At 42.1% G+C, this 23,026-nt stretch overlaps 1 protein-coding gene across 1 annotated transcript; it reads left to right on the forward strand.

Annotated features, from left to right (window-relative positions):
- Nucleotides 1-1,227: 1,227 nt before the first annotated feature.
- Nucleotides 1,228-19,405, forward strand: TTC34 (tetratricopeptide repeat domain 34). Its single transcript, XM_049815521.1, is given in 7 exon segments — nucleotides 1,228-2,836; nucleotides 4,419-4,642; nucleotides 6,913-7,105; nucleotides 11,773-11,939; nucleotides 12,844-13,114; nucleotides 13,380-13,594; nucleotides 18,887-19,405. Coding segments are annotated over 7 exon segments (3,198 nt in total).
- Nucleotides 19,406-23,026: the final 3,621 nt, after the last annotated feature.

The raw sequence follows: 23,026 nt of genomic DNA on the forward strand, positions 1-23,026 counted from the left end.
ACTAACGCACTTTACCTCGCCCCACCGAGGGTCAAGAGACCTGCTTTACTTTTCCTCAGGTAATGGTTTCTCTTCCCGGCCCCCCACCCTTCCACCGCCATGCCCCTTTGCAGCCAGGATGGCCTCTCAAAGACAGAAAAACTCACGCCGAGCCCACCCCAAACCGCACCGCCAGGCCGGAGGGCCCACAGCGGGGCCGGGGCGGGGAGGGGGGTGGTCTCCGCTCCGGCCACCCTGAGGCAGAAACGCCCGGTAGGAACAACCGCAGGCCCGCCTTCCTCACAGGCCGCCCTCGCTGCGGGGAGGACGGGGCGGGGAGGCAAATGGCTCCCTGCCGGCTCTCAGGGCTACGGCCGGTTACCCGCTGCCCTGCCCGCCCGCCGGCAGCGGAGCCAGGGCAGCGTTTGCGGTCTCCAGGCAACAGGGCGCCTGGCTGACCCGGCCCCTGCTCTCCGTCCCGTCCCCGAATGCTTCGCTTCGCCTCACCTCAGCTCGCCTCGCCTCAGGAGCTTCCCGCCGACGCCCGCTCTCAGGTACTTGTGCCCTCCGCCCTTGCGCTGGCCGCGCAGCCGCTTCCCGCCGGCCACGGCCGGTGCTCCTGAGGGCCCCTCACCGGGAGGGCTAGGCCTCAGGTGGTGCGGGGCCAAGCGACCGGCTCTGGAGCTCGGGTTTTCGCGCTCAACCGCATCGTTCCCGCTGATTCCCAGGAGGTAGAAAGGTGCAAATCTTCTTCTCCCTTTCCTGCCTCTCCTAAAGGGGGTGGGTGGGGGGAGGGGAAGGGAATTGGTGGGCAAAGTATCAAGGTGCTATTCTGTCTCCTCCTTGTCCGCCGCCAGCACTGATGTGCCGTCTGATGATTAAAAATTTATCAGGCAGACATCTCAGCCAGGGAGGACAAAGCCCAGTAGGCCCCCCCCAGCCCCACGTCCTGGACAGTCAATGAGGTAGGGACCACTGACAAGGCTGTGTGGCGGCTTTCCGGCATGGCTGTGGGCTGAGAACCTCTTCAGTGTTTCTTCTCGTGGCTTTGCTCCCCAGTAAGCCTGTCAATGACAAAACCCTGGCTTTTTGCAGTACCTAGGCTTGCTTATGTCTGTCAGCTGGAAAGCTGCCCCCCGAGCAGAAACACCTGTGTTCCACAGGCCCTCATGTTGCCGATTTTTTGTTTTACAGGCACTAGCCACATTACACGTGTGATGCTGCTTGGCAAAGATACAATTGCAGAAAATGTCACCTCAGGAGCTTGCTGCACTGCTCTGCAAAGAAGGGGACCACCATCTTGCCCAGCAGGAGTTACCAATAGCCACTGCTTTCTACACAGCTGCCTTCAGCTGCAGTGCCCCCACGGCAGTACAGAAAGTGAACTCCTTAGATAGAGGGCTCTGGGAGAAAGTGATAGCCACTCTGGAGATTTGGTGCAAAGGCAAGAATCAGATTCCCAAGATTCAGAGCAAGAACTTGGCCGTTGTTTCCCTCAGTGTAGGAATAGCTGCCATCTTTCTCTCCAGCTTAAGTCCCGACAATGTAGTATCTACAGTATATAACCTGGAGACCCTGCTCAGGCGAGGATGCTCAGAGGAGGTAGTGAGTAAATGCAATACCCTGCTCAAGGCTAACCCTAAGTATTCAATGGAACTGCTGCTGCTGAGGGCATTAGCATGGCTGCTATCAGGGACACAAGTTAGGAAGGGAGTTGCGGACTATATCCAAGCCTTTGTGATGCATCGGGCTGAGGCAGTGGACTATGTGTGTACTAGGCAGAGGGAACACCTGCCACAGGTCATCCAGGCCTTCTCTAATTATGTCTCAACATACCAGAAAGAAAGCCCTGACTGCAGTTCCCTGGACCAGTGGTTGGGGAACTGCTATGACTTCCTGTCTGCAGTGGCACCGGATGATATCTGGGTTTGCAGGGCTCAGGCAGCTTACCTCTGTAAGAAAAGCAAATTTGAGGACTGTGTGGCAGTTTGTAGCAAGGCCCTCAAGGGCTTCTCAGCTGATAATCTCAGAGATGAGAAAGCTTTGGGTCTGCTCTTGGAACGGGCTGCTGCATATTTCTTCTTGGGTGGACGGATGCAGGAAATGATTCAGGATTTAGCAGAAGCCTTTACAGCAACCCCTGCCCAGGCAATGAAACACTTTGAAGAGCTTTTCTCACCACATGACACTGAGAGGATAGAAGAACAGGCTAGAACTGTCCTGGAGATGAAGTTTGCAGCATTCAGGGAGGCTGTGCGTACTAGGACTGAACTCAGAGGCAATGATGGTACTGAACTGCTCCCTTCTGTCATCCAGACAGTCCAGTTCCTCCTACAGATCTCCCCAGGGTCCAAACGTGAGCTCAGTGTTCGGCTAGCAGACTGCTATCTCCTGCGTGGACACATCAGAACTGCCCTGGACATCTGTGACCACCTCTTGGCAGCAGAGCAGAAAACTTACTACAATACTCTCTTAGCATTGCGAGGATTCTGCTCCCTCCACGCTCATGACCATCAGCAAGCCCTGCAGGATTTTCAAAAGGTCATTGAGCATGATTCCCCGCATCCCAACAGCTGTATTAAAGCCTTATGTGGGCGTGGACTTATCCGGATTTCTGGTGGCAGCCATTACTTGACAGCCCTGGATTATATCACAGCTTGCCAGTTAAAGCTGGAAGAAACCATCTTCACAATCAAGTCCTATGTGCCATGGAACCAAAGAGGACTGCTGCTAAAAGTTCTCCAAGAAGAAGGACAGAAGATGCTGCAGAAGAAGAGGTACCCAGGAGGCAGTTCAGCCTGTGGGCAAAAAAAGAAACAGAGCTGTGCAGATTCCTAGCAGAAAGAGAGCGTCTTGAGTGGTAGAGAGAGTACTTGCTTGGTAGAGAGACCCTTTTGAAATTCCTAATTAACATAACAGGTTGAAATAAAACTGCATGGGTGTGGTTATTCCAGCAAAATGTTGTTTTGCTGGTATGTCAGAATGCAATAGGATCCACGTAGCCAAATCAGCTCAATCTTTCTATGGAAGTTTATCTGTGATGAACCCATTGGCCCAAGCTAGGAGTGCACAAAATGCTAGAGGGAATATGGCAGAGGTTTCTCCTCTACAGGAGTAGATACACCCATAAGAAAACAGAATCGTTGGTGCTACCTGGCCCCTTTCTCAGCTCTGAACTGAAGGATTTGGTAGGCCATGAAATACCAAGACCCTAGAAAGTGTTCTTCCAAGACAGAGCTGAGGTGCTACTGTGCACATACTTGGTGCTAGCAATCCACATTCTTTTTTCAATGCTAACTGTATTAATGTCGTACTTAAGGCTGGGAGATTTGAGACAAGACCACCAAACTATTCTGGCTAAATCCATTAAAACCTCAGTTTGAAGGTAGAGCAAGGTGTAACAGAGGGACTTGGAGGTTTTAATACTTAAAATTTACTTTCTAAAGATCCGAAAAGATTGCTCATCAAAATAGTATCTTTATTAGTTTTTTTACATAGGACTGAACTCAGAAGCAATCATGGTACTGAACTGCTGTATTAAAGCCTTATGTGGGCGTAGACTTATCCAGATTTCTGATGGCAGCCATTACTTAAAACAAGCTGCTATTTAAATCTAAAAATTTCAGTGTTTCATTTTCAAAGTTTTGTCTGATACCGGGCCAGGAAAAGTTACCCATTTTCTCCAAAACTGAATTTTTATGTTACTTTCTCAGTTTTTCCTCATGTTAAATACTAGTATTTCAGGAGAAAACTTGAAAATTTGAAGTGGGAAATAGCACGTGAGAGTTCATCTCAGGTGGCTGCTCTTTACAAGTGATACCCATATTTATTTAGTCTTTTAATAATTTAAGTACTATTATGGCCTTTTTCTGCAGTTGCATGATGCACATTTCACACCCAGTACTTGGGGCCTGCACTCCAGTGGTATAACTGAAGGACAGGAAAATGTGTTAACTCATTCAGTGTTGCACTGGCAGATCAGGGCACAAACACAAACCCCCTTAGACACAGGTCACTGCTTTTGGAACAAGCAGCTACCTATTAACACAGTTCATGAGTCCATGCAAATTTTAACACACAGCTTTTCATTAGAAATGATGATTATTATTTTTTTTTGGTTACTGTTACTTTTTCCTTTTTCCTTTTCCCATTGTCATATCAGCTGCAACCACAGATATGAATCATTATTTGTCAACCTTTCTTTAGAGCCACAACTGCTTAAAAACATGTTTTTATAAAGAGGGATTATGATTATAGAATTAAGCGGCAGAGATATCTGTGATGCTGAATATGGTAAAATGTATCATCCATTTTGATACTGGACTGATAAGCTGCTGCTTAGCTTCCGGGTGAGACAAAGAGGCTCTGTTACTCTCATTAACATTTTTTTCCTTGAAGGTGGTCTTTCCCTTTTTCTTCTTCTTTTTTTTCCTCCAGAGATGCCCCTGGGGTTTACCAGCTGGCTTCCCTCTTGGTGGAGCTGGACGCTTCTGATGAAGCATCACAGATCCTTTGTGCTGATGCCCTGTACCAGATGGGCCGTGTAGAAGAAGCTCACAGGCTCCTCTTGCTAGCACTCTCCAGAAATCCACAAAGGTCTCCCATCCTGGTTAGACTCGCGCTTCTGCAATTGAAGAAAGGTTTCATGTATGATGGCAACCAGGTAAGGAGGACCTGGCTAGCAGAGAGAATGAGAAAGCGATCAGTGATGGGTATGGTGAAGAGGGTTAACAACCCTTTTGGCTGATACAGAAGATGCATGGTAGAACTTAAGAGGGACCACTTCAGAGGCATAGGCTTGCCAGAGGGTGTTCCAAGGACACCCAAGGTGTTCCAAGGTTTCAGTTTCCCAGCACAGTGCTGTACTTGTCTCCTGCTCCTCAGTGTTACATGACAACTGTAAGGCTCTGGGGTACAAGCTGCCCTGTGAGGCCACCTCATCACATGGCGCAAAGTTGGAACCCACCCCATCACACAACCTGTGACGGGTTTTCCAGTGGGGCTGCACCTACCCCAACCTGTCCTTCAAGACATTTCTCAGGGATGTTGGTAAGCTGGGCAGAGGTCTTTGAAAAAGGCAGGAAATGCTAAGAAAACTTGGTGACTTTCATAAAAAACTAACCTCCCTGCTTGCTAGGCAATTTTTAAATTGAAACAACTTTGCTGTGGTTCAGGGCAGTGCAAAGTTTCATCTTCAGGGTCATTCCCTTCTGAATAGCTGCCTTTGACCTCACTTGATACTGCTTTTCCCAGACTGCAGTGAAATTACAAATTACATTGTCATGCTCAGTGGTTCATACGCGTTTCCATTTTAAAACTAAAGTTTGTTGTTAGAAGCTCCATAAACAGCAACAGTGAGGACTGTTGACACAGTGAAACTCAGAGCTCACGTGAGGTTTAGGTTGTTCAACCTCTAGCAGAACTTTTAAGATCTAAATACAGGTCTCATAAGTAGGACTTTCTGTCTCTAGCACAGGCCACACAAGGACTCCTAGCAAAATACAGCCCATTCATCACATGCTATTTAACGGCACTTCTCATCAGAGACTTTAACTAGGCAGAGCATGACTGAACATCCTGCCCCTGGCGACAACATTGATGGGATTGGTAATTTTCCCCTAGAGAAAAGAAGGCAGAACTACTACCTAACTAATTATCCTAATGAAGCGGGGGGGGGGGGGGGGGGGGCGGGGGCGGGGCACAAAACCAGAAGCTCAAATATCAGTCTGCAGTTTTCTTTCTTTAGTGACTAATGACTTGTGCTTGAAACCATGAAAGAGATTCCAACATGTTGATTCTCCTACCATGGATTACAAAGTTGAATTACCAGGTTCTGCCATCAGAGGGAACTATTGCATTTTTTTAAAATCCCGTATAAATTCTAGCCATAAAAAGAAGGGTTTTATTGCCACCACTTCACTACTTCCTATGAAAAATAGAAGTTTTGTATAATTTGCTGCTTTGGGGAAGGCTATTAATGAATGACATGACTTGATTAGAGTCCATAGGCTGCCCTTGGAAGCTGGATTCCTATCTGCGGCTTCTGCTACAAGTTCTAGATGGAACATATATGTCACTGAAAATTCCTCATCAGAAATTTTTTGTCCCACCAACCTGTCAGCATCCAGACACTTGTATTTATTAATAAAAATAGAGAAAGTAGTAAGTTCAATAGAGAAGTCTGGTGCACCAAGATAACTTTGTTCTTGTCCTAGCTTCTCTGGCTCAAATTTGAATAATGAGTACCTGCTAAGCACATTTGCTTTATTGGGGGAACACCTTTTGATTCTTTTCCTTAAGAAATGTAGTTAAAAAGTGCTTGGAGATTTTTGCTCTAGTGAATGGAGGCAAAGATACCATATGTCACGCAAGACTCTTTTCCAGGAGGGCAGTGGTTTGTGGATTTGAGTCTGTACTCTTCCCAGATTCCCAACAGAGAAAGGCTAAAAGAAAGGCACAGCACTTCACTGATTTTCTATTAAGTCACTTGTTTCAATTTCACAGTCAAAAGGGGTCACTGGAATCCTTCTGTTCCACAGAAACTTTCTCTCTTTGGGGCAATCATCCTGTGGTTCAGCTGTATTTATAAAAACAGTTAACTGTCAGTCTGGAACAGATGCTGCCTAAAGTAAGCAAGGCAGCATTATTTATTTCCCCAGAATGATTTCTACAGCTGAAGTGCTGGTGAGAAAAGATAAGAATTAATGTTTTCTCCAACATACATTTACACTAGGGTCAGCTGAGAAGTTAAGTAAAAGAGATTCATGGTCCTTGGCTGGACCGTGGCTGGCTGAAGCCCCAGTGAAGCATGGGGAAGCACTGGGTAAGAGCATACTTGTCTCACCAGACAGTAATGTTTCCAGCTTTAGCGTGACTTCATTTATCTTTTCATGCCAATCTTTCTCTTCTGCCTTTTTCTCTCACATTGTTAAGCTGCTAAAGAAAGTGATCAGAATTGGAGATACCTCCTGCCTCCTGCCAATCATGGACATTTTCAAAGATGAAGACCAGAAGCTGATGCAAACTCACTGCCATTTCAGAGCGCTGACCATCCTGAAGAACAAACAGGAGGATGCTGACATCAAAGAGGCCATTGCCTACCTTTCCTTTGCCATCATTGCTTCAGGTAGGGTTATCAAGATACCGATAGGAGATTTACTTCTATGGGAAATCAGATCAGTGGGTAGGCAAGCATGTCCAACCAATTCCCATCTGTCATCTCCCCAATGAGAAGACTTAAACAGGAGACTTACAAGGCAGGTGAAGAGCAGGATAAAATTTGTTTAAAGTAGCAACTCATCTGGATCATGAAATAGTGCAATGAAATAGTAAACATTCTTACTGTCCCATAAGTAGCTTGTGAGCTACATGGTAGGAGTTTCAAGTGTTCAGTTCAGTTCTCCAAGGACATCAGCCCCTTTGCTTCACCTGTCAAGAAAGCCCAGCATGTGATTTTATTCTGTTGTTTAGCATATTAAATCCTCCTGGATCACAGCTGAGGATTATTTTAAATTGCATTGCTTACATGCTAAAAGGTAAGTTCAGGCATAAACCACCCTAACTGGGTCATATCAACACAAAGAACCCATAATTCCTTCATAACTTGGAAAAGATCCTTAACATCCTGAACTCATCTATTTCCAGCTGGTGGTTTGAAATTTCTGATCTAATCGTTTCCCAGTTTTTCATGCTCCAGAAATGTAATGTGTACAGGAGACAAAATATTTACCTTCTTTACACTTTATAGAGTCTTTTGTTATGGTAGACCTGCTACCAAACATCAGACTACACTAACTGTTCAGTTGCTATAAGTTGCTTCTGAGTAATTGGTCTAGACAAACTGATCTGTAACCATAATTTTTTTCATATGCACGGTCACAGATTTTCTCACAAGTACAGCTGTGATGTTGAACAAACTACATGCTTTAATGTTAGCAGTGCTATCTTCTCAGAGCCATTAGATTATTTTCCTTTTTATTTGCCAAGCTTTCCTTCTTTATTGTGGTTTTAAAAAAAGACCCTTTTAGGACAAGCAGTGTAATGCTGTTCTTCCGTTGATAAAGGAAAAGCAGAATGGCAGGGGGATTCTTCTGTACTTAATGTAGGGAGGCTGTTTTATCACAGGAACATAGATGCTCAAAATACAGGGAAAAGTCTCAAGGAAATCCTACATAATTATTTTTCCTTCTATAAAACTTGATTTTTCAGTGAGTAACTGCACACAGGTGACTGAAGTAATTCTGAAGCCTGGTAATGTCAAGAGAAGCCAGGGCTTTTTGATCCTGTTGTCCAGCTGCTAGGTTGGACGTTTTTGGAAATGTTTCACCAGAAAATAACACTTTATCTAGAAAGAGATGAGAGCTTCTTTGAAAATGCAGTAAAATTGTTTCCTAAAAAGATCAAAGCCAAACTTGTGATACATGAGAGGGGAAATTGATCCCTGTGAGCAATTAGTCCTTGAAAGAGTGTGACTGAGGAGACACTTTACAAAATCATCTAGATGAAGGAAATCTCCCTTTCGGAAGAAAGAAGCCTTCATCCTCTTTGTTTCAGTAACTTTTAGAGGAGATGCTAGCTGGTGAGTAATTTGGAAAAGCTACTGAAACAGAGCCAGCTTCAGCCCATTTTAGACAAGCAGTGTAGAAGGCTCCCCTGTTTCAGCCTTAGTTTGTTACATCAATTAGTACACTGAAAACCTTCTTACCAATGATATTTATTTGGTACCTCCTGTTTCATCAGAACGAACACTCTGTAAATACAGTCATGGCAGCAGACAACCTGCCTCCTTGTTCCAACACACCAATGAATATGTAGTTCCAGTGCCAAAGAGTGAATGTACCCGCTTACGTACATCATTATCCTAGCTTTTCCTAAGGAGAGAGATCAGACTAACATGGAAATGCTTCTGGCATGTTCCAAGTAAAACCATGTTTGTATGGAAATTTGCCTTTCACTCTGAGCAAATGTTATGACAGCAGCACTGAGAAGAAGAGAGATTGGTTTATGAAAATGGAAGAAAAACCCTGTTAATTGCTTTGAGATGGTTCCATTTCATAGCCCATGCATTCCAGCTTATCAACTCCCCACCTGCTAGAACAGATGCTTGTTAAGAAATAGATATTGTCTTTATAGGAGCCAATTGGTAGAGGTCCAGAGCAATAATAACCTTTGGTACAGAAGTTTTGGAGCATATCAGGAAGGAGAAAAAGCCTCATTACTGTAAAAAAATTGCTAGGAGCCTGTCTGCTGGCTCATCTCTGCAGGCAGCTGTGCAAGATGCTGAATTTGCTGACCTCCCTATGAAAAAGTATTTACAGTGGCACTGCTGATTTATCATCCATTATTGGGATGCCACGGTTATTGATTGCAACCCTGGGCATATTAAGATCCTTATCAAAATTGTCTTGAAAGGAAGGGGCATGTGGGTGGCAGAAAGATATATGCTCTGTAACCAGTGAATGAATGGACCATGATTTTCATTGTCATCTATATGTGTTTATTTGGGCAGTACTTATATGAAAGCAGAGAAAAAAGAATCTTAGTATCACAAATCCCTGTGCATATTAAGTGTGGCAGTAAATTAGTCAGTCCTATCTGGATTACTGTTTTATCCAAAACCGTGTGTACCTTCTGACTCCACTTCATTCAAACAGCCAAATGGCCTTGTGCCCCCATCTCGCATATCTTTCTCCTAGAGCTTTCTTCCCTCATTTGTGCTGCTCCCATTCCATTATAGTAAAGTCTCCAAGGATTCTTTCTAATGAATTTGATCCTAATCCAGCTCAGATCCTAAGATGAGGGAGAAAGGTGTGGTAGAGGGATAGATTTGGGGATATGAAGACGTTGCCTTTTACGATAGCCTTATCTTCCTTGTGCTGCTTTCCAGCGCAGCATCACAATGCTGTCTTTTAGCGGTCCCTTTGAAAATGTATGGAAGACTTTAGGGCAGAATAACAAAGGGCAAAGCTTTCCAGACCTCAAAAACTGGTAGAAGTAGTTTCATGACAACTGACAAACACAGAATTTCTCTATGCTCTTAGCTGGCTGAGTCTAGGTATCCCAGAGAAGGTAGAAAAAAAATTTGCCTGTGTGGGAAGGTTGAGTGCTTAATAATTGTGGGCCACTCCTTTTGCTTCCTTTGGCTGTTCTGAGGAGACCCACTCTTGCTGAGACCTTGAGGTAATCAGAAAAGCAGTCATGGATGTTTCAGGAGAGACAGTGTTGATGGACGTGTATATTTGTTTCTATTAGAAACCAGGAAGCTTTTGAGCTAGTTGAGCAATGTAATTTTATGATTTTCATTCTGTTACCTTTTCCACTCATTCAATTTTTTATTACAATGTTCTTTTAGCATGTTTAGCTAGACTGAAGGCTCTTTGAAGTGGGGCCTGTGTTTTTGGTGTGCCTGGCACAGTATGGTTCCTGTTCGTGTCTGGAAAGTTAGAGTTGAGTCACAGTAGGGCAGTTACAGTTATAAATCAAATTGCAGCCATACAACTGCTCTCAGCAAAGTGCCCTTTCTGTACTTAAATCACTGTTAGAATTATTTTTTTTCTTTCTGTAAATATAAATATACATACATATTTTTAGCTATTTCCAGAACTAGTTCTTCTGTTTATAACATGCAGAATCTTTCTTTTTTGAAATATTCATCTTAGCAGCAAAATACATGCCCTGAAAAGGCTTTTTTGCACATACTGCGGCCCAGACTTTTTTATTGGTCCAGGCTTGCCCGTTCCTTGGTGGCCTACAGAGCAAGTATGAAGATACACTGGTTTCTGCTGTCAGCCAGTGAGAAACATGGCTAGCTTTATATCACAGAGAGAAAGACCAGGGTCACATTCACATTGGTGGGTAGGCCTGCTGGTTGTGTGGGAAAGCTTTTAGGCTGACATAGGTATTAGGCTAGCATAACACCCAAACTGCTTTGTCTCTATGTCCCATTAACGTTTCTGTGGCTTGCATCAAACATATTGAAATTATCCCAACCAGCCATGAAAGATGTGTCTACCAAGTTAGATAATGACATAGAAAGAAACTGAGTGCTTTTTCTGAGGTTAGATAGGAATTTTGAAGCAAAACTAAACATTGAACTCCAGTCCTGAGCAGCAACACTGAAACCACAACTCACCATTTCTCTGCAGAATGACATTGACATGTACATCACAAGACCTAAACCAACAGAGTAGCCTTGTAACACATACCAAAAAACACTTTCAAGACTTCAGCAGTGAAAATTCATTCTTTGACAGAATTCTGCTAAGCCTCAGCAGGACACTTAACTGATACAGTACTGTGTTTTGGAAACCAACCTGACATAGATTCTTGTTTTTTTCCTTTCAACTCAGAACTGATAGTATGCAATAGGAATTCCACTGGCAACAGAAATAAAGGAAACTACCACTTAAGTACTGTCATTGTACTTCATCGGGTATCCTCGGGCAAAGTAGAATTTTTCTATGGCTTCATATGGATATCCTCTCCAGCACCCTCCTTATTCTTCTTCCAGTCACATCTGTGGATTGCAGTTCCTTACCACAGCACATTTGCCTCCATCCAGCACACCCCTCTTGTTCTACCCTTGCCACAGCTCTGAATAAAGTGGTACTTACTTTTAATTCCTGCAGTCACCATAACACAACACGTAGGTCTACCACATCATTTTCACTTAGCTGCTTTGAAGGCCTTCAGTGGGGCTTAGTGGTCTGCACACACTGGGATTTACTGCACCCTGTTTTAGAGCAGTAGACATGAGACCTTTCAAGTAAGCATGTCTGCATTTTTCTCCTTCAGGTGGTTATGCTGAAGATTGCCTTCTCATCAGGGCTCGATGTTATGGCTGCCTTGGTCAGAAGAAAACTGCTATTTTTGATTTTAATGCCATCCTAAAGGAGGACCCTAGGAACGTGCAAGCTCTGAGTGGACGAGGATTTATTTACCTAGCTCTGAAGCAGCATAAGGTATTATCGCTATATTGATTTTCTGATTATTTTTCTGATGGTATGAAGCAATGTTAGTGTGAGGTACCACAGGCTTTGACATGGACTCACTGAAATCAAGAGAGTTTCTAACAGAATTTGGCAGTGAAAGGCTCTTGTTTTGGCTGGGCATATAAATAGTCCACTTGACATGACTGATTTGCTTTCCTAAGTCTAGAGAGAAGAAGACTAAACTTTAAACATAGATCTTATTCACTTTCACTACCATTCATTGATTGCAATGCTGCAAACTCTGCTTTACATTTGATCTCACATTTTCATGAAGTGAAATTGTGTTAGATGAAATGTTGCAACAAGAGGAAAAAGAAAGAACAGTTTCAAGGTTTAGTAAGTCCCTCTCCATCATCTGTGAAACACTCATGTGCGTGATTAGTGTTACAGTGGACTTTGGAGGTTGCAGTATATCATTGCCTGGAAATCATGTCAGATGTTTGCGTGGTTTATCTGCTTCTAATATGGTCAATAGCCTCACACTTTACCTGCACATCACACCGGTCCTACAGTGAATTTGAAATGGTGCATCTCCAGTTGGGTGTGTGGATTTGTGCTGGTTTATCCTGGCTAAGCCAAATCCTGCTTGCACTTACTGATTCACAGCATCTCTCTTGTTGTTCTAAGAATTTTTTTCAATAGTAATCTGAGGAGTTCAAAACACTTTGCAAATAGTCATTCAAACCTGTCTTCGTGCTCTTATATCAGCTTTGCAAATGGAAAAGATGCAGCACAAGGACAGGGAAGAGCAAAGAGCTTCCAAAGGTGTGCAGATGACCTGTGGGAGAGCAGAGAACTGAAAGCACCTGAAAGAATGAATTATCAATACATACTTATTGCTACCATTTCATTTTTTGGTCTTATTTTTACATAGGAGGCAGTGCAAGATTTGATCTCGGCGCTGAAGGTGGAGGCAGGAGTAGTGATCCCAGCAATCCTGTCTTTAAAGCTTGAAACCCAAGAGTTGATCACTCAATTGCTTCTTCAGCATGGCAGGACTATGTTAACTGAGGTCATTGCTACTAAAGACCTTTCAAAAGCAGCAGCCCTCAGGGATCTTCTCATGATTGCAAAAGCACTAATTAAAATTTGCAAGGATGCACCACAATATCACATCTTCTACACAGATGTTTTGATTGCAAATGGTAAGTTTCCATTCTTTTACGTAGCTGATCAGACTAAGCGAATGAGCAGTAAATAAAAGAAAGTGAATGTTAAATGGCAAGTGTATTGTTGTATAGTACTTTTCAAGAGAAGTTTGCAAATGTTTTGGGAAAGGGTATGAAGTAGTTAATACCCTTAGATGTGCACTGTGGGCAGGATACCTAAAGCCTGCTTTAGGAAGTTTTCTTGCTGTCTCTTTCTCCACAAGGAATGGGTTATATAGCTTGTACTGGTGTTAACCAACAGGAAAGTATGAAGAGGCCCTTGCTCACCTTCAGGAGGCATTTGGCCACTCCCTTGCTGATGACTTTGCTAGTGCAAGACTAGCTGTGCTGCAGCTGAAGAAGAGGAACATGGCAGAGGCAGCTCACTCATTCAGCATCCTAGCTAAGAGAGATGAAAGGGAGTTGGCGTTTCTCCTGAACTTCATAGACGCTAAGCAACAGCAGCATCTCTCTCAGGTACAGTCCTTTTTTGATGCCACATCTGTGGATTCAGTGGGGAAAGAAATGGGAAGCAAAAGTAGGCTGCAGAGATCTTCCCTGCCTTATCTTGAACAGAAGTGTGTGGGAGGACCATTTATCAGATGAACGAGGAACAAATTGGCTGCTTCTTCCAGCCTTCACTTCAGCCAGATTAGGGAGCTGAATCCAAACTTCTTCCATTCCAGTGAACTTGCTTCAGTCTCTAGTAATTCATCATTACCACTTCTTACCACTCGGGGGAATTTCTTGTTGGTCTCCCTAGCATGAGACCTGTTTAATCCTAACACTAAAATGCAGGGGATGTGAGGGGCAGCAGCTAGAGATTTAACAAGATCATTGCCAGTATTGTACTCTGTATGAGTTAACACGGTGCTCACAGCTGGCTTCTGAGGAAGGGGAATTCATGTTTTGTTCATTTGCTTGATGAATTGAAACTGAAGATTCTGATTCAGTCACATTAAATGCTTCAATCCTTTTTGTTCTTTTGTGTAACATTTAGAAATTTAAATATATTTACATTTTTATAAAATGACTAGCCTTTGAGGTTGGTATTGGTTTTCTTAGCTAAAAGTGTTTGACATAAAAATGGCACATTGCTCTAGTCAACCTAAGTATGTATTTTTCAGTATTTTTTTTCAAGTTTCTCCCCCAAAGTACATCCAGCTCTGAGAAAGAATCTCCAGTAATAAGACAGGCAAGGTCAGATTGATGGTGAGGAGTTTTAACATTCACTCAAGCGTCTGCAGTTCTGATTACCCAGAAGCTTCGTGTTCTGAGAATCAGTTTGCTTCCTTTTATTCAATTTGTAGATTGTGTGCACCCTGGTGAGAAGCTATATTGTTATGCTTCCTCCCAGGTTATAAAACAAAACAACATGCTGATATACTTAATGCATCTTGAAGGAGTAGTTTGTATGTATTTTAGCAAAACAGCAGGAGGATATATATAAACAAGTATTAATTTACCAGTCCCTTGATATACCCCATTACAGAGAAAAGAGCCCTTCTCTTCTGAATAATGTAAAAAGTGCAGTCTTATGGGAAAGAGTTTGAAGATTTTAGAGCCAATTTGCAGTCTTTCACTATATAAAGTTGATAAGCTACAATCAAGAATGTGTCTATGGAGGCCCTAAGGAAGTGTCTATAAATGAAGATACGATTTACAGCTGAATTTCCCTTGCTGCCACTTCACTCGTTCTGTATGGAAGTCTCACAGCTAAGTCCACCTGTGCTGCTTTCTGAGAAAATGCAGGAGGGATTATCTTATGTTATCAATAAGAAAAAAAGAGAGGAAAAAAACCCAAACAAACTAATTTTTTTACAGCCTAAACTGCACCGATGTATTAGGAACTCACTAGTGCCACAGATTAGTGAAACCTTTAAAATGGGAGAGGCACTTTATTTCTGTCTTTTTTTTGGCAGCTGTGGAACAGGGTCGAGAATAAAACTCTTTAATGGTGACTTACTTATCATGAGAGATTTCTCTGCCACTTGAGAGAATAGGGGTGGCTGGACTGATTTCAAGACTGGAGCTCAATACCAGCAATGGAAGTACAAAAAAGTAATTTTATTTTTTTTTTTTATCTTGTGCCTTTGTTCAGCTGAGTAAACATTTGGACTCAAGCACCTGGGAGTCTTTCCATATTCTCTAATCTTCAAAGATTTACTGAGTGTGATTACTTTTATTACTGATTAGCCCAGAATCACAACTTTTTTTTTATATATATATATTTTGTGACAAGGGGATAAGTATGTACTTTGCTGGGGTGGGGAAGGAATTGGTTAATTCACCTGCCCATTGTCTCAAAGGATTTTCCAGTAGCACTTCCTTTTGCCTGCAAGGTTATTCCAGTTTGTATGTGAAAGGAAGATCTCAGTAAAAGCGAAAAAGCTTACAGACAGAATTAGTGCCCAAAAAATTCCAGTGATGGCCTTACTTTGCCATGGCTCCTAACTACACTCTAGAGGAGGGTGTTCTTTCCATTACCTCCATTTCACAAAAAAGAAAACTGAAGCAAAGAAGAGTTTAGTGGTTTGCAGTCAGCCCTTAGTCTCAGCACTCCACTCACAAAAGTATTACTGCCACATTGTTTTAGACTGTTTGGACATTACAGGCGTTATAGAAATGTGTCATCATTATCCTGGAGTCTGGTCTGAAAAGCTAAAAATAATTCTACATAAACTGAATAGGAAAGGGTGGAGGAAGGAGAGCTCCTTGATGTACTGATTTTTTTCATGAAAAACAAAGCAATAAAATTCTTCCATTATTTATAGTCTAAGGGGTCCCATGCTGAGAAATTTGTAAACAACTGGGAAAGCCACATGGGAATAGGAATCTGAAAGATTTGTTAAACTGCAAAAGGTCAGAGGAAGGGAGTTTGCTTGCTGCTAGTGCAGCTTCAACCCTTCAGTTTCCTATGTCAAAGGTTAAATGCATGACTGCTAGCTGCTTGCTCAGATCCTCAGACTGCAGATTCTGCGGCTGTTCATGTGCCATAGGGTATCCAGAGCTGACTTGTACAAAAATGGTCTCAAAAGCTATATGGTCAGTGTCAGAATTAGACCCTCAGCCCCAGGTAGAAGTTGCCATTCCACATGCTGTCATGGCCTGTGGACCACAAATAGGGTCTCCAGGTAAAGAAGGAAAGACTTGCTCCAAACTGTTCTGAAAACATCCAACCCTCCTCCAAAGCTCAGTGCTTATCAGTCCATCTTCCAGTATTTACTGCTCAGAGTCTAACCCTTGACCATAATTCCATGTCCTTTAAACTCCTTTCTCATTTTCTTTCTAAGGCATTGAACCTTGGTCAATTTCAGCATAAGATTAGTCACTAGGGACTGGAACCAAAAATGCAACAAAAATCTGTGTATTTGCAGTGCTTTATCACACAATGAAGTAACTAGATGGTAGAAAGCGTCACAGAGACCTAATCTAGGAAGCAGTCCAATCCCTGGTCACTTATGGCCTGCCAAGCCCTTTCCAGATGGCACCAGAATTATTTCAGTCTGGAAGCCATAAGTGACAAGTTTGAAGATGGACTACAGTTCATCTGTGAGTGGACTACATAGCCTGCTCTTGGCCTTTCAAAGTCACCTGTAATGAGGCTGATAGCAAAAAAAGTGCTTCTCAAAAGCCACATGCAGAGAGCAGCTGAACTCAGTTGTGCAATATCCTTCTGGCTTTCTATGCACTTCCTGTATCTTCTTTCCATACGTCTTCATTTCATATGCATCTTTGCTCAGAAGATGATGTGCAAGTAAGCTGCTAATTAACCCATCTGTGTTATACACCAAAAATGGATCCCAGCTCAGTTCCTTTAGGTCAGGCAGAGCCAATAGAGAATCCAGCTGTCTAACGCCCATGTTTATTCCATCGATGAAGATGAGAGAGAGTTATTTATTTTCAGATGTGCGTTTTTCCTCCAAGTACTGCAGGAATTCCAGAATTTTGTGGCTTGCTTACTTTGGGGACTGTCAGTGAAATGCGAAGAAGTCAAAGTAGTGGCTCAGTAAGTGGCAATATTGTATGTGGTGCAGTAAATCAAAATGATCCTGGTTAGCACACTAGCAGGTTCAGCAGTAGATTAGTCATTCAGTAGAACAACAAAAATTGTATTTTTCTTCTGCCACTGAGAAAAAAAATGCACTTTAAAGGCTGAAAATTACAATTTAGCTATACAAACACAAGGCATTTTGAGGAACCCCACCGTGCTCTTTAGAACAATGTGATCTAGAACTTTAGAATTTCTAGGGGAAAAAAAATTTTCTCTTGTGAGGATGCTCCTTACATGCAGGTGCAATTCCACCTTGATCCCTTGTTAAAATCCTGCCAACTGAGACAACATTTGCATTCACTAGTTGCCTTAAAAACCACTTGAAAGGGCAAACTAAATTTGCTACTCTTAAATGTATACAGAAACAGACATCTGAGAAGTTTTTGGACAGGCTGCCTGACAATTTATGGCCAGAAATATTAAAGCCAGTGTTTGACACTGTTTGGGGAGAAGTCCTATCTCTATGTCTGTATGTGGAAGCTGAGAGACTCTCTAATAAATATGACTACATAAAGGATTTTACACTCCTTTATAGCAAAATAACTGGGGTAGAATTCTTCATAAACTGTTAGGAATGACTAAATTATTTCATGACAGTGGTCTCAGATGAGGTGCTCAGACTTGACCTGCAATATTGATCCATTTCATCCAGAACTTGTTTTCCTTAGTTCTATTAAACAGCAATCAATTCTAATCCAAGTCTATCAAAACAAAAAGACAAAGGACACAAAGAGACTGGAAGACCTGATCCAGCTGTCCAGTGTGGCTACTGAGACAGTGGCTGGGCTAACTGAATTTTGGGAAGCCACAAGCGTCCAAAGGCAACGTGCGGTATCGAGACCGATGAAAATATTTACCCTGCGCTTGAAGTCTCAGCTTGTTTGGCTCAGCCTTCTGTAGACCTAAGCTGCTGGTGGCAGCCTTGTTTATAACTTAAATATTCAGTCTGCTGCAGCATGTTAAAAGCTTTGTTTATTACCAATAAAGGGAAATAATGAGAAATCCATTTGAGGCAAATAGTTCTAATGGAGTTTTCTTTATTGACCTTTATGAACCTAAAAATTATATGGCTCTTTCTGCCTTCTCAGTTTTCTTGTTGTTTTTTCCTTCAGGTAAGGGCAGATAGTTCACTTGCACTTGAGATTAATGATTAGGAAAGCTATCGGTTGGCCATTTTTTCCTATAGCTTGGGTAAACTTCAGTAGAGACCAACCTTCATTATTAGCACATGCAAATATTTGTGGGGCAATACATGGGGCTAACTATCTATCCACCAGAAGATGCAGTTTCCATGTAGTCACCTGTTAGAGCAGACCGTGGCAGAAATTTGGTTTCATGAAGAGAACACTGTCTACTTTTAGAGTTCGGTCCATTCAGTTTTCAGGTCATGTGTCATTCCTAAGGAATGTAAACAACTTCAGAAGAAGTGTTCTGAGAAACTTTTAGCAAAACATACAGAAACAAAGAAGAGTGGTTCAGAAACTCTAGTGATAACAGCAAGTGCCCATTGAGCCAAGATTTTTATATCTGCATGCAAAAAAGATGCCAATTACATGTTCTCCAACTAGATGCAATTTCAACATTTGAAAAGTATCCAAAATTTCTTAGTATCTGTGTCTACCTGTGGCCAGTCCAGACTAGTTATTCTACTTTTTTTTTTTTTTTTTTTTTTTTTTACTTTTAATAACTAATGTTAAGTAACTTTCTGTCCACAGGTAGCAGCCCAGGAAGGAAATGTGCTGATTAAAGAATATTGCTATGAGAAGGCTCTTGGTTATTATACCCTGGCTGTCTTGACAAGCAAAGATAATCCAAGGTATCTCCGACAGAGGGCTGCTTGCCTTATGCACCTGGAAAAATATGACAAAGCTTTAAAAGATATGGAGAAAGTGATCCAGAAGCATGGCCGTAACAGTCTTAAAACACGTGTTGAGGACCACTGCTCAAAAGGATACCTGCTATTGTCAGTGGCTGAGGAAGAAGCAGCAGTTAAGCAGTATATTGAAGCACTGCAGTTAGATGAATCTATGGCATTGTGCAGCATCATGAATGGCCCTGGCAGTGAAATTTTAACCAAAACATTTCATAAGATTGCACAATATAATTTTGAAATGCAGCATTATGAAGAGGCCTGGAAAATCACAGACTATGGTCTTAAAATTGATAAAAATACTGAACTTAAAAAGCTGAAAACAAGACTTAAGCGAGAGGCATCAAGCTGTAGCATACATTAATTCATATGATTTGGGATTGTCCAGTGTCTGATTGCTTTCTAGTTTGTGAGGCTGCAAGAATAAGGGAAAGATGAGAAGCTCATAATAAATATGCAATGGACATGGCACTGAACATGATACAGCAAGATTAGAAGTAGAAAGTTTCAGGTAGTGAAACAAAACTGACCAAGAGAGCGATGAGAAAAAGGCAAACTGCAGTATTAAGTATTCTTCTAAATTATTGTGAATGTATATAAACTCTCCCTTGTGAAGAAAGTGTTTTGTCTGGCTAAACTGAACTAATTGTAACACACGGGTTCCAATCATAGTGAAGGAAAACATTCAAATAGCTTGCAGTTTATGAAAAACAACCATGTATTTCTCTGCTATTTATTTGATTAGCTTTAACACGTACTGTTAATTAAGTAGCCTTATTTTTATGGGCCAGTCAAAAAGGTCCATCAAAAGTAACATTTGTAATGTGTTTGTGAAGGACCATATGTGTTACACCGCTCAGATGACCCACTCCTGAATGGAAGGAAGCGCCCTTGTCATAATCTAGTGGATTTACAATGATCAGCACCAATATAGGAGAGTGGAGGGGTACAAATGCCAAGTAAACTGTTTTTCTGTCCCAGGAAACATAGATAATAGGAAGGATGAGACTCAACAGAAATGAAGCATCCAATTTAGTGACTAATACCCTGTTATCTAGGGGACACAGGCAACTATACTGCAGACTTCACCGTAGACTTCCAGATCGCTGTGTCTCAGTTTGCCAGTGCAGATAAGGGAGATAATCTCTCAGTAGGGGCGTCTGCAAGAGCCTGCTCAATATCATCTTTCACACGCCTGGCTATTTGTGCACAGAAGACAGCATTGGAGCATGAACTAATCAAGAAGTGATCAATGTACAAGTAGGAGGTCAGGGTTGGAGGCAATGACCAAGATGGTAATGCGATTGCTCTGCAGTGATTCAGCACTCATTCTTCATCATCCGTGCTGAACAGCATGGGAATCAACATCTCACATGCTCTGAAAGGTTTTGCCTGCTGTCATGTATATAGCTTCACCACCTGTAAGTTCAGCTAGACTTAGGGGCCAGCACCGAGGCAGTGCTGATATACCCAATTTCTGCATGATTTGGTGTTTAATCTGTGCAATGGGAGTCTATAGCTTAATTTGGAAGCAGTATGCCTATGCTGTGCAAAAAGGAAACAATGAGGTGGGGCCCAATACAACAGACTCGTGTATTTGTTTTGACTGCTCCAAGTGAGTTCTCCCAGTGTTTTTGGAGTGTGATAATACAACCATGAAGAAAAATAGAAACTACTAATGAACACAAAGACTAAAGCAATACTGAGAACTGCCCTCCTGCTTTGATTAGGATGAAAGGGAAAGGGAACATTTTCTTTTTTGTTACATTGTTTTCTGAAAGGCAACATTCCAGAGTGAAACTTCATTCAGCAGCCACGCAATCAACCCAATAGGCAATGATACCATCTGTACCCTTGCATTTTTTTTCTTCTCTGCATGCTCCCTTTTTTCTTCCCTAAGAGCACAGGTAAGACTGGGTCTTCTTTCCTTTCAAATTCAAGAAAAGTTACTCTGATTTTAATCCTAGAGACACTGATGAGTACTTTTTGCTCCTAATTGGCATCAGGATGCTACAGGATAGTTTCTCTCTAAGCATGAAATTATATCCTTAAACAACTGATGGCTACATTTGCAAGCTGACAGAAATAACTTTGCTCATTTTTCTTCAAATAGTAATCAACTGATAGGAATTTCTCTGTGTCTCATGCTGAAATTTTTGAGAAGCAGTTGTTCAGGGCTTTGGATTTTTTTTTTTTTTTTTTTTTTTTTTTTTGTTTTTTTTTGGTTTGGGTTTTTTACTGGAATAGTAAATCTCTCTACAGCTTCACATTGCTATTTTCTTAGCATTGCTTCTTTAGTTGCAGGTTTAGTTCAGTGTCAGTCAGCCGATAGTGTCTCTCTCTAGCAGTTTGATCCTTGTGTAGCTTTTAGAATAGAATAGTTCAAGTTGGAAGGGACCTACAATGACCATCTAACTGGCTGACCACTTCAGGGCTGGCCAAAAGTTAAAGCATATTATTAAGGGCATTGCCCAATTGCCTCTTAAACACTGACAGACGTGGGGCATCGACCACCTCTAGGAAGCCTGTTCCAGTGTTTGACCACCCTTTTGGTAAAGAAACTTTCTTAATATCTAGTCTAAGATATCTATGTCTATACAACGAACTCTCATTAGATAAACAATTGAGACAACGTATAGTGTCCTTTGCCACAATGAATATTGCTGAAGATGTTATATAAGCATGGAAATCCAGACACACAAAGCACAGACACACAGATGCTCAGCTGCACTCCAGTGAAATAACTCTATTACAGAGAGACCACGAATCTGGTTCTCTTCCCGCTTATCTCTGCTGACAGATAGAAATAATATCAGTACAAGAACTGTATTAAGAAAGAATCAGGGTTTAAAATAAAAAAAAAGAGAAAAGAACAGTCCACATAGCCTGCTAGATTAGTAGCCTCTCTGCTGAGAGCAGCAGTACCAACTTTCAGAATTTCTTGTGAACTGAGATTTTCTTAAAGCCCCAAGTCTTTCCATTATGTAAAGCCAGGATTTCTCAGGCCACTTGATAGTCATGGAAAGTACTGGGGAGTCAATCTAGTTGTCCTGTCTTCCAGACTAATATTCCATTCATTGGCCTGGGCTGCCTCTTAAGAAGTTTGGGGGGTTTCGGCATGTTTTGTTTTGTTAAGTAATATATTCTTCTTTGCTGCTCTAAATAGAGTGCATTTATTGCTCCTAAAGAAATTTTTCTTTAAAAATAGCGATGACATGCATCCCTGCAAGATTACTATAGAGTTGTGCTGAGGAAAAATTTGTTTTCAGGTGCCTATAGCTGCTATTTCTTTAATCACCAGGAAGGCAACCTATTCCTCATGGTCTAGATGAATGGCTGCTTCTCTCAGCAGATCCAAACTGTTCTCATCAGCATTTCTGTTTGTTTCTTTTATCTTCTCTGTCCTCTTTCTGTGCCCACTAAACTACTGTGATCGAAGTCCTTATCTTTGCCTGTGCCTAGGCTTCTGATTTGTTCTTTATTTTTCCGTTATGGGCTTGCTCTTCCAACTAATTTCTTGGAATATCAAATAGATCTTTCTGATTAGTCACAGTGAGAGGGGTTTGATTAGCAGCATCACTGCATTATACACGCCTAGCGCAATTTCACACTCACCACAACCCATTCTGACACTCATTTCCTGGAGTCCTGGGGAGCAGACAGGATTAAATATGACCCACTTATTTCAACTACTGCCCAGCCCATGCACCTATGGCCAAAAGCATCCCTACACCTGCGCCTTCACATGCTTCCGCCACTCTATTACACTATGCTTTGCCAGAAGATGTTATCTTCCAGAAAAACAACATGCTGAAGTTCACAGGGAAGGAGTCCTTTCAGAGTACCCAGCATTTTCAATAGACAGTCACCATCACTGGCTCTGGTTATAACTCAGGCTAATTGTGATCTTTCATTCAGTGCTAGTGAGGCCATGAAGACCATTTAAGACGCTTTAATAGGATCACTGCACTTGAGTCTGGCTCTA

The sequence above is a fragment of the Accipiter gentilis genome, chromosome 1 (assembly GCF_929443795.1).
Source record: "Accipiter gentilis chromosome 1, bAccGen1.1, whole genome shotgun sequence".
In the NCBI taxonomy this organism is placed as follows: Eukaryota; Metazoa; Chordata; class Aves; order Accipitriformes; family Accipitridae; genus Astur; species Astur gentilis.